Genomic DNA, 12069 nt, shown 5'->3' on the forward strand with positions numbered 1-12069 from the left:
TGTTTTTCATAGGGGCTGCGTTTCGCATTCCCACCAACAGTATGCAAGTGTTCCAGTTTCTCCATATCCTTACCAACACTTGTTTTTTGTTTTTGTTTTTTTATAATAGCCATCCTGACAAATGTGAGGTGATATCACATTGTGGTTTTGATTTGCATTTCCCTGATAATGAGTGACATTAAGCAGTTTTTCATATGCCAGTTGGTTATTTGTGTATCTTCTTTGGAGAACTGTCTATTCAAGGCCTTAGCCCATTTTTAAATCAGGTTATTAGCTTTTTTACTATTGAGATATGTGGGTTCTTTATATATTTGAGATTGACCCCTTGACAGATATATGATTTGCAAATATTTTCTTCCATTTTGTATGTTGCTTTTTTACTCTGTTGATTATTTCCTTTATTGTGCAGCTTTTTAGTTTGATGTAGTCCCACTAGTTTATTTTTATTTTTGTTGCCTCTGCTTTTGGTATCATATCCATGAAATCACTGCCAAAAGCCCTCAAATAAATCCACACATATAGGCAACTGGTCTTTGACAAAGGCACCGAGAACATATAACAGGAAAGGGACAGTCTCTTCAACAAATGGTGCTGGGAGAACAACATCCACATGCAAAAGAATGACACTGGGCCCTTATCTTACACCACACGCAAAAATCCACTCCAAATGGATTAAAGACTTAAACATAAGACCTAAAACTGGGAAATTCCTGGAAGAAAAAGCTTTTCTAACTTGTCTCTTTAAGAGCAGGACCAGGTTGGGGCACCTGGGTGGCTCAGTCAGTTGAGCATCCAACTCTTGGTTTTGGCTCAGGTCATGACCTTACGGGTCATGGGATTGAGCCCTGCGTGGGGCTCGGTGCTCAGCGGGGGATCAGCTTGAAGATTCTCTCCCTCTGCCCCTCCCCCAGCCCTCACTGGCACATGCTCTAAAATAAATAAATAAACCTTAAAAAAGAAAAAAGAAAAAGAGCAGGACCAGGTAGTTCGGGGCTTTGGGTAGGCAAGCAGCAGCTGGCTTGACTTAAAGACATATCCTTTGTTGCTATTGTTTCATTGCTCTTTTATTTTTGGCAAGTTTTATATTATGATGTATTATAAAATTTCCTCTAAAATGTATTATTTTTAAGAAGTTAAAAAAGTGAGTTAATTTTAATAATAATAATACAGGTGGTAGTATACAGTAAACATCTTGACAGGAGGTCTCAAATGGCTGGAGTCTGGTAAACACTGCTATTAGACTGCCTATCATTTAGTTCAAAATACCACAGTATGGGCAAACACACTCATGTGTGTGTCTGTCTGTGTGTGTATGTGTGTGTGTGTTAGATTTAAGCTACACCCCAATGATGGTTAGTAAAAATTTCAATCTTCATCAGAAATGAACACTTTGGCAAGTAAAGAACTCTAATCACAAGTCCTCACTCTAGAAAAGGCTATTTCGTGGCTTCAGTTATCTTGACCTCTGACCAACACTGTAGCCTTTATCCACCAGCACAACAGTTGTTAGAAATGACATTCTTTACTGGTGAAATGAGGGATATTCTAGAAATATTCTCAGATACCCTGGCCCTTGCATGAAAAGAACGTGCCAAGTCCATCCTCCAAAATGGTGCCCAGGGTCTAGGATTCTGAATCCTGTGTGTTCTGTTTCTTCTAGGGGATTTAAATGTCGGACCAGGGTGGGATTAGCCGATCCTGGCACTGGGATATCATTCCATTTGTCTCGAGGAAATGTCCATGCAAAGTGGTGTCAGGCTGACAGCTGGTGTTTCAATAAGCTTACAGAACAACTTGAGAGGCTGTTTAGGGAGCTGCTTGATAATGCTTGTATATGTGGCAGTATTTGGCCAAGTTTTGTTTTCACTGTGTTCTTCAACGAACAGAGGTTCTTAAATTTAATGTAGTCAAATAAATCAATCTTTCAATGGCTGGTACTTTGTGTCTTTAAAAATCCCTCTATACCTAGAGATTATAAAGTTTTTCCCCCCCTATTTTTATCTTTTAAAACCTTTTATACTATTGCCTCTTACATTTAGGTCTTTAATTTCCTTGGAAATGATTACACGTATGGTGCGAGGCAGGGGTTAGTTACCATTTTTTTTTCCCTCCCATAAAGATCCCCACTTACTGAGGAAGCCAACCTTTCCTCAATGATCGGCAACGCTGCCTTTGTCAGTATTTAAGTGTTCAAATACACACAGGTCTGTTTCTGGCTTCTCTATTTAGTTCCAATGGTCTGCCTATCCTTGTGCCAACACCACACTATGTTAATTACTGTAACTTTATAATAGGTCTAGTAGAGCAGAAAGTTTCTTCCTAGTTGGAATTAGGTTTGGGATACCTACAGCCTTTCTCTATCTTTATCTATTGGAGACTACCAATTTCTACTAAAATAAAGCTAATAGTTATAGGTTAAATTGGCTTAAGTCAGCTCACAACAATGCCAATAACAGATACTCAAATGTTAAGTGAAAGTCTGTGTAGTCTGTAAAAGATTTTGCAAACCTTGGAATAGATAGTTTCATCTCCTTCCAGGAGGGCAGTTCCCTTGAAGCCAAGCCGGGGAATTTGGCCAACCCAAACCCCAAAATATCTGCTCTTTTCTGCTTCTTATGATGCATTAATTGCATGGAGTGGTAACTTTCATGTGGCTCATCTGACATAAGCCACTTCTTCCCTATGGTGAAACCAGGTGAATTCATGATCTCTATACCATTCCAAGCATCAGCCAGATGCAGGCAGCTGCTGTTATCTCTTTTTATTTCAGGATTTTAAAAAAAGATTTATTTATTTATTTTGGGGGTAGATGGGCAGAGGGAGAGGGAGAGAGAGAGAACCTCAAGCACACTCCCTGCTGAGCACGGAGTCTCGGGGCTCGATCCCACGACCCCCAAGATCACAACCTGAGCCAAAATCAAGAGTTGGATGCCCAACTGAGCCACACAGGTGCCCCTCATTTCATGATTTTAAATCTCCTTTTCCAAATCAAGTATCTGGAGGTTCGTGAAGCCCTGGGTATGAGGAGAGTGTCACTCTGGGGAGAAGCTGGGTGGGCTGGGGTAAGAAGCAGGATAGCACACTTTGGGCTGAGAGACAATAGTTGCTAGGGAAGGTACCAGGTGGAAATCTCCAGCTGGCCAAGATAACCCCAGAGGTCCGAAGTTCTTGCCAGCAAGGCCTGGACAAAGGACTTTTAGGCTCTAGAGGTTTGAAAAGACACAAAGAGGAGAAGATCTGAAATTTCCTCTGAGAGCTGGGAGGCAGTAGTAGTACCTTTGTGCCTGGGTGACCTTCCCTGCCCTTCACTCCCCAATCCCTTTTTAAGGATATCCTTAGGAGAGAAAAAAAGAGACAGGCCGTAAGTGGTATGTGAGGGCCAAGTCCTAAAAGGCCAGCATTCAACCATCAAATCCTCCAATACTATTGTTGTAAGTAACTTTCTTGGGTCTCTGTTTCTTCGCCTACGCAATGGGAATAATAAAACCTATCTCTTAAGGTTGTTGGAGGGATGAAAGGAGGTCATGTTTGGCAAAGAGAAGACAGGAGTGATCAGGAGTGATCAGGAGTGATTTTCTGCCCTTCCATGAGGTCTCTTGCCAAGACAAGGGTCATATATCCCCACACTGCCCCCCTTTACATTTTTTTAAAGATGTATTGAAGTACAATTTATGTATTATAAAATCCACCCATTGTAAGTACACAATTCAATGATATTTAGTAAATTATAGAGTTGTGCAACCAACACCACAATCTAGTTTTAGAACTTTTCCATCACCTCAAAAATTTCCCCCACCTAACGTGTGGTCCATCTCTGCCTGCACTGTCCTCAGGCCTTGGAAACCACTGATCTGCTCTCTGTCTCTATAAAGTTGCCTTTTCTGCACATTTCATGGAGATGGAATCATGCAACACGTAGCCTTTTGCATCTGGCTTCTTTTAGCATCATGTGTTTGCGAGTCATCCAAGTTGCAATATTTATCAGGATTTCACTGCATTTTATTGTCAAAAATATTCTATTGTATGGGTATTCCACATTTTCTTTATCTATGCACCTGATGATGGACATCTGGATTGCTTCCAGTTTTTGGCTATTATGAATTAGTACTGCTACAAACATGTACATTCAAGTCTTTGTGTGGATGTAAGTTTTCAATTCTCCGGAGTAGATACCTAAGAGTGGTCATATTTCACTTGTGGAAGAAAGTGCCAAACTATTTTCCAGAGTGGCTTCTCATCCTGTGTCCCCACCAGAGCGAGGGCTCCAGTTTCTCCATATCCTCACCAGCTCTTGGTTTTGTCTATCTTGTGGATTATACCCATTCCAGTGGCTGTGCAGGTTTCTCATTACCTAATGATTGCCTAATGATTAATGAAGCTGAACACCTTTTCATGTGCTTATTAACCATCATGCATCTTCTTGGGTGAAATTTCTATTCACATCTTTTGTCTATTTTTATTTATTTATTTACTTTTTTGTTGTTTTTATTATGCACTACATGAATACACTGCATAACCTTCTAGAAGGGGTAGATGAGTATGACTGAGTTATTTTTCATCAATCAGGAAAATGCTTCCTTAATCGATATTCTCCAAACCCTTTGACACATAGTAACGATTAACTCCAGAGACCCGCCTACCTCTTTGCATCAAACTCCACTGATACGGATAATAGGCAACCCTTTTTTCCTGTGGTTGTGCACACGGCCATGACGCCGATCCCGGGCAGGATCTCGAACCACATCGCCGCGCTGTTGCCAGAGCCAAACCCCTGCCTGCCTGCCCAGCCCGGTAAAGGTCTCTTTTGTTTATTTTTATTTTTTTTTTAAAGAATTTTATTTATTTATTTGACAGAGAGAGACACAGTGAGAGAGGGAACACAAGCAGGGGGAGTGGGAGAGGGAGAAGCAGGCTTCCTGCGGAGCAGGGATCCCGATGCAGGGCTCGATCCCAGGACCCTGGGATCATGACCCGAGCTGAAGGCAGACGCTCAATGACTGAGCCACCCAGGCGCCCCTCTTTTGTCTATTTTTAAACCGGAACATCTTTATGGTTAAGTTTTAAGAGTTCTTTGTATAGATTCAATACAAGTCCCTTGTCAGAGATGATTTACAAATATTTTCTCCTAATCTGTGACATGTCTTTTTATTTTCTTCACTGGATTTTTTTGAAGTACAGAGTTTGGAAGTTTAATGAAGTCCAACTTACCAATTTTTCTCTTTTGGTGTCATATCTAGGAACTCTCTGCCTAAATCGCGGTCATAAAGATTTTCTCCTGTTTTCTTCTAGAAGTTTTATAATTTTAGCTCTTATGTTTAGGTCTGTGATCATTTTGAGTTGATTTTTGTGCATGGTGTGAAGTAGGGATCCAACTTAATTTTTCCCCCTTTTTTTTGGTGTATGGATATCCTATTATCCCACACTGTTAAAAAGATTATCCTGTCCCTATTGAATTTCTTGGCACCATTGCTGAAAATCAATTGACCATAAATTTCACAAAAGTTTATTTCTAGGCCCTCACTTCTGTTCTACTGGTCTACGTGCCTATCCTTATGCCAGTCTTGATTACTGTAGCTTTTGTAGGAAGTTTTGAAATGGGTACTATAAGCCTCTAATTTTGTTCTTTTTTTCATAATTGTTTTGGCTATTTTGGGTTCCTTGCATTTCTCCATACAATTTAGGATCAGCTTGTTAATTTCTACAAAAAAGCTTACTAGGAGTTTGACAGAGATTATACTGAATGTATAGATCGATTGGGGAAGAACTGCCACTTTATTTATTTATTATTTTTTTGTTATTATTTGTTTGTCATTGGGATTTGTCTTTTTTTTTTTGTATTTCCAATCCTGTCCTTTGCCCATTTTCCCTGTATGGTTGTTTGTCTTTTTCACATCAATTTCTACAAATTCCACATATAACACATACACACACACACACACGTTGTTCTCATTAAGAAATTCATCCTGACCCCCAAATTCTAATTTATTCTCCTAGATTTTTTTAAGTTTTTATTTAAATTCCAGTTAGTATTCAGTGTAATACTAGTTTTAGTGCACAATACAGTGATTTAGCACTTCCATACTTTACCTGGTGCTCATCACAGCAAGTGCACTCCTCAATCCCCATCACTATTTCACCCATCTCCGCACCCCCCCCCCCCCCGCTTTCGCCTCTGGAAACCATCAGTTTATTCTCTATACTTAAGAGTCTGTTTCTTGGTTTGCCTCTCTTTTTTTTCCCCTTTGCTCGTTTGTTTTGTTTCTTAAATTCCACATATGAATGAAATCATAGAGCATTTGTCTTTCTTTGACTTGTTTCACCTAGCGTAATACTCTCTAGTTCTATCCATGTCATTGCAAATGGCAAGATATCATTCTTTTTTATGCCTGAGTAGTAAGAAGTGCCATTTTAACACTACTGAGTCTTCTAATCCATGAGTATGTAATGTCTCTCCATTAATTTAGAGCTGGTTTAGTTTTTCTCAACAGTGTTTTGTAGTTTTAATGTATAAACCTTGTACTTCTTTTATTCAATTTATTCCTAAGTATTTTATTCTTTTTTTTTTAAAGATTTTATTTATTAATTTGAGACACAGATACAGAGAGAGAGAGAATGAGCAGGGGCAGAGGCAAAGGCAGAGGGAGAGGGAGAAGCAGGCTCCCCACTGAGCCAGGAGCCCGATGAAGGGCTCAATCGCAGGTCTCTGGGATCATGACCTGAGCCAAAGGCAGACGCTAACCATCTGAGCCACCCAGGCGCCCCTAAGTATTTTATTCTTTTTGATGTTATTGTGAGTGGAATTATTTTCTTAATTTCATTTTTGGATTGTTCATGCTTAGTATTTAGAGGTACAACTGATTTTTTTTTTTTAATAAAGAAAGATTTTTATTTTTTATTTTATTTTTTTTTCCAATGAGGCTCCATGCCCAATGTCAGGCTTGAATTTACAACCCTGAGATCAAGAGTCTCACATTCCACCGAATGAGCCAGCCAGGTGCCTCTACAGTTGATTTTTTTTTTTTTTTTACTATTTTATTTATTCATTTGAGACACAGAGAGAGAGAGAGCATGAGCAGGGGGAGAGGCAGAGGCAGAGGGAGAAGCAGGCTCCCCGCTGAGCCAGGAGCCCAATGCGGGGCTCGATCCCAGGACCCTGGGATCATGACCTGAGCTGAAGGCAGATGCCTAACCATCTGAGCCACCCAGGCGCCCCAACAGTTGATTTTTTATATCGATCTTGTATCCTGTGATCTTACTAAACTTATTAGTTCTAGTATTTTTTTTTTCTTGTGGCTCCCTTACGATTTTCTCCAACAGAATCATGTCATCTGTGAATCAAGGCAGTTTTATTTCCTTTCCGAACTGTATGCCTTTTATTTTCTTTTTTCCCTGTGTACACTGGCTAGAACCTCCAGGAAAATGTAGGACAGATGTGAGAGAACAAATACATTTGCTTTGTTTCCGATCTCTGCTGCTCCATTGTTAAGGCATTTCTTGCTATTCCCACCCTTCTCCAATCAGAGCTGCTAGTGATTTTAAGTTAGAGAAATAATACTAAAGGTAAGGGAACCTAGACAAAGGAAAAGCATGCTTCTTTCCCAACCACAGCTGCAAATCAAAGGAGATGTAGCCAAAAGGCAGGCCCCTTGTGATTTAGAACATTCAAGGGATTGGAAGCCAGCTGCACTGTCCAAGGACAGGGACTGAATAACTTCTGGAACATTCACACTCAGTGGAATACTATGCATCCATTTAAAGTAGGCTCAAGAAGATGTTTTTATACCATGGGGAAATTCTTATATCACAATATTAGAGAAAAAAGAAAGAGCAACAAAAATAACACATATGGGATGGTGTCAACACCATAAAGAAATGCATATAGAGAGAAAAACTAGAAAGGAAACATGTAGAAACCTTAATAACTGTTGCCTCTGAGGACTCATGGGTGGTTGATTTTCTGGTTTTTACATTTCTTTCAACTGCGGATTGCTCGCAATGACTATTTTGTAGCCAGAAAGGGAAAAGAAGAAAAGAAACAACCTAAAGGGAAGACATGAGACACAGGGAAGTGTTAGCATTTCTTAGACTTACCTTACAGTACTCATCAATCGGTATGAGGCGTTTGACGGCCACGTCCCGGATGTGGCTCCGTCGGAAGAGAATTTTGCCTGCAGGAGTGGAGAGCACACATGGCATTGTAAGGGGGCAATGACAAGTTCTCAGCAAACCTGGAGGGTGTGGATGTGGCTGCCTCTGGTAGGTCTGAGTGGTACCCAAATTCTGGCTTCCATTATCATCCCCTGCTGGATGTCCACAGGGCCTGAATGACCCCATGCATTGTCCTCCAAAGCCCTGTTCACAGCTCAAATGCAAGGGCTTGAGGGAGTGGGGCCCAGGAGGCAAGTTTTGGTGAGATAAGGGAGGCTGGATCAATCCTGAGAAGGAAGGGGCTCCTACCAGATGAAGAAGAAAGGCCAGATCTGATAATCGAACTGTGCGGTTCTCAGAGGGGGTGAGCAGTAGAGTGGACAACCTAACAGCTCAGCCTCCTTTCCTCTTGTGTCCTCCTATGCCTAGTCTAGTCTTCCGTTCTGCAAACACTCCACACTCTTTCATTATTCTGTGCCTTTCCCTCTGTCTGGAATACTTTTCTCATCCAACCTCACCCACCATCCCAGTTGAGAAACTTTTATCTACTTCAAATGGATTAAGAGTTCCTGTCTCTTTCTGATTGCACACACTATCAATTTATATCTTCTTCTTTCCTCATGGGGAAAGTCATGGGGCTCAGAACGTATAGGATTTGACTGGACCTTAATCAATTTTGTACCCTCACCACACGGCACTCATACTTGATGAATGCATAAAGGTGGATTTCACTTGCCAAGATGACAAATCCTTCCAATTGCTTCCCCAATCAGCTGTGTGTAACAGAAGGGTTCCAAGCCTTCCGGCCTCACCGAAAACTAGCTGAGAATCAATCTACTACTTGTTTGGTGGTATCCTGAGCAGTGGCTGTGGTACCAGATCTTCCAGTGTGATGTGTGGGCAGGTAACAGGAAAGACAAGTATAGAGATGATGAGGGTGTCTGGAAACATCCAAGATGCTAAAATGCTATCGGTGAGGTTTGTTTAAAGCAAACTGGTGAGTTTCTGTGAGTCTAATAGGGGAGTGGGGAGATGGTGGCCAAGTGCATGCACTGACCATTAAGACGGCTTGGCCTCACCATTCTGGACCTGTCACACAGGCAGGGGGCAGGAAAATCAGAAATAAGACACCAAGGGGGGAGCCCAGCTTATGCAGAGTGCCAGGAGTCTCCAGGGGAAGGTCAAAGAGGAGGGCATAGGGAGACCACAGCTTTTCCAACAGCAAAGTATGGAGAGCTTCTGGTCAGAGGAGGCAGGTCAAGGAGAGCAATTCGGGTCACAAGGCGGCGGGGCAAGGAGAGATCAACCAGTGCTCCAACATGGCTCTGGTGAGGCCGCCATCTCCAAAGATCAAGCTTGAGTGAGCAGGAACAGGATGGTAGGAAAGGCCCAAAGGAGGGGCCCCTGAGTGGCTCAGTCATTAACCATCTGCCTTCGGCTCAGGTCACGGTCCCAGAGTCCTGGGATGGAGCCCTCCATTGGGTCCCTGCTCAGCAGGAAGCCTGCTTCTCCCTCTCCCACTCCCCCTGCTTGTGTTTTCTCGCTGTCTCTCTGTCAAATAAATTTTAAAAATTAAAAAAAAAAAAAAAAAAAGGTCCAAAGGAGTTTTCATAAGATAGAATTGAAAGGGATGATGGGAAACAGCCTATTGACTCCAAGATCTGCAATGCAAGCTGGTTAGGGAGATTTGCACCCAAAAGCCAATGTGGTTAATCTAACACTTAACATAATCTGATCACTGGCTCTTGGGCAAAAGGGCACAATTAGGAAATTAGGTAGATATGGTCAACCTAATGGTGAAGGTTTTCTTTTTTCTGCTTAATTTCTACCACTTAAAAAGAAAACAATAACCCACAGTGAGATAAAATACATATTCCTCATATTCTTTAATGGCATGGAGTCTCCTTTGTTTATTATGGTGATCGTTTTAATTCTGCTTACGAGTCAGTCAAACTTCTGACCACCATGTTTATTAGAAAGGAAAAATCTAAACAAAAAGCATCACAGGATTCAAAGTGCTTGTCTCCAAAGGGTGGAAGACAGAGCCTTTTTGTTTTCTTCTTTGACTTTCCCCAAATTTCCTACCATAAACATGTATTGCTTCTGAAATCAGAAAGTTTTCATGCCGTTTACCATAAAAAAGCAAATTACGCAGCCAAGTGGGGAGGGTTTACAACCTGATGTACCTGGTCTTATTCAGTCGATAGGTACCGTGAGCCCTCGATGGGCCAGCACAGGGGGCCGGCCCTCTTGACACTGTCAGTGTTTCCCAACAGGGAGGGACCCTGTTGACATTCCGGGTGGGGCAGTCCTTCCCACTGTGGGAGTCCCCCACCCTGCAGGATGTTTAGAATCCCTGGACCATCCCCATTCCACCCCCAGTCATTGTGATAATCAAATTACCACCCTCGTGGGTGGGACTGTTCGAAGTTTAGAACCTCTAGGAGAATCCCGAGCCTTTAGGAAAAACAAGGAATGCCTGCCTGAAGAGAAATCTCCCACAGTAAATGCTTCCTGCCTCTAATCTGTATCTCAGAATTGGAGAGGAGTCCCTACCAAAAACATTTTGGTCCCATTTTGATATAATGTCCCCTTCTATAAATCAGAGGAAGGGTGGGGAGTGGGGTGTTCAGGCCTCTTACTGGGGAGGCTGTGACCCAACTCAAACAATTCACAATAGGCACAGTGCATGCGCCGGCCCATGGGAACAGCACAGGCTGGTCCTGGAGTCACCACCGACAAAGAGAATTCACTCAAGGCCCAGCCTGCAGGGGCTGAGAGAGAAGGATGGAGAACTCCGGCACCTTCAAGGTCTCCTGGGGGTGTGACACGACAACAAAAGCACCATTCCTCTCCCCAAATGGCCTAGGAGTCTCCGGGCATATGGCAGATGCCCTGCCAACGAGGGGGACAGGAAGCCCTGTGGTGGCACCTGCCGGGGAGGCCAGAGGCACTGTAGTCAGCCAATCCAGGGTGACTGTGCTGCCTTGGGAAATGCATTTACCTCCCAGAGCCTCAGTCTCCTCATCTGTAAAATGGGAGAGCAGCCCTTATTTCTTAGTGGTAACCTCCATGACTCACCCAGCACAGGGCTTCGCCCTTCCTAGGTGCTCATAAGAGTAATCACTTTTTGTTTTGTTTTGTTTAAATGGGTTATATGATATTGACTCACACTCTGCAATTAAGAGCACACGTTCTTTCCTCAACCTGCGGCTTGGTTTCTCAAGACCTGCCTCTGATAGGCTAATTCATCATCCGTCTGCAGCAGACCTGGAGCCCGGCTCAGGCCCTGGGCTGTGGGGCAGAACCATGTGGCCAGTACCTCCTTGGCCGGGGGCTCTGAGTGAAATGCCAACGGGGGCAATGGCCCTTTATCTGTGCCTCATGGGTTTCTGTGTGAGTTGTGGGGAAGGAGGGTGAGCCTTCCCTGGCAGGCCAGCCCTCCTGGAGTGGAAAGGGTGCTAGGCGGAGAGCAAAGCCTTTGGTGGGAACGGGCAGGCTTTTGTTTCCCAGTGGTGGAAGGCCAAACTGTAAGTCTTATTTTTCAAGCCGCATCCTCTGCCAAGTTGGCTTCCCCAGCTCTTGCTCGGATGGAAAATTGTACAGGGCTGCTTCACCCTCCCCCTGCCTTTGTGCTAACAAGAGACTTGCTTTTGTTCTGCTGACGCGGCAGTCTTGGCAGAAAACGGACCCCTAGGAGAGGGGATGTGCCTCCCTGTGTTCAGCTTTTTCCCTGCCCTTGGCCTTGGCCTCAAGGAAGAGCTAAGAGGTGGGCCATGAAGGGATGCTCTAGCGGTCCTGGGGCCCAACCACACCTCTCTGAGCAGCAAGTGGGTGCCCCAAGCAGGGAAAATGGGGCTGAGTCTCTGAGAAGAGCATTTTCATAAATTCGTGGGTGGAAAAGGATTCCGTAACCATGAA

The 12069-nt window shown here is 43.2% G+C and overlaps 1 protein-coding gene across 2 annotated transcripts in view; it reads right to left on the reverse strand.

Annotated features, from left to right (window-relative positions):
* SH3PXD2B (SH3 and PX domains 2B) overlaps positions 1–12069 on the reverse strand; it is a 109558-nt gene that overhangs the window by 51733 nt on the left and 45756 nt on the right. For both annotated transcript variants that reach the window (XM_081826324.1, XM_081826323.1), the window contains exon 4: positions 8092–8168. In XM_081826324.1, the coding sequence (XP_081682450.1) occupies positions 8092–8168 (77 nt within the window). The remainder of the gene's footprint in view (positions 1–8091; positions 8169–12069) is intronic.

This window comes from Leptonychotes weddellii, chromosome 7, assembly GCF_054177405.1.
Source record: "Leptonychotes weddellii isolate Sample4059 chromosome 7, ASM5417740v2, whole genome shotgun sequence".
In the NCBI taxonomy this organism is placed as follows: Eukaryota; Metazoa; Chordata; class Mammalia; order Carnivora; family Phocidae; genus Leptonychotes; species Leptonychotes weddellii.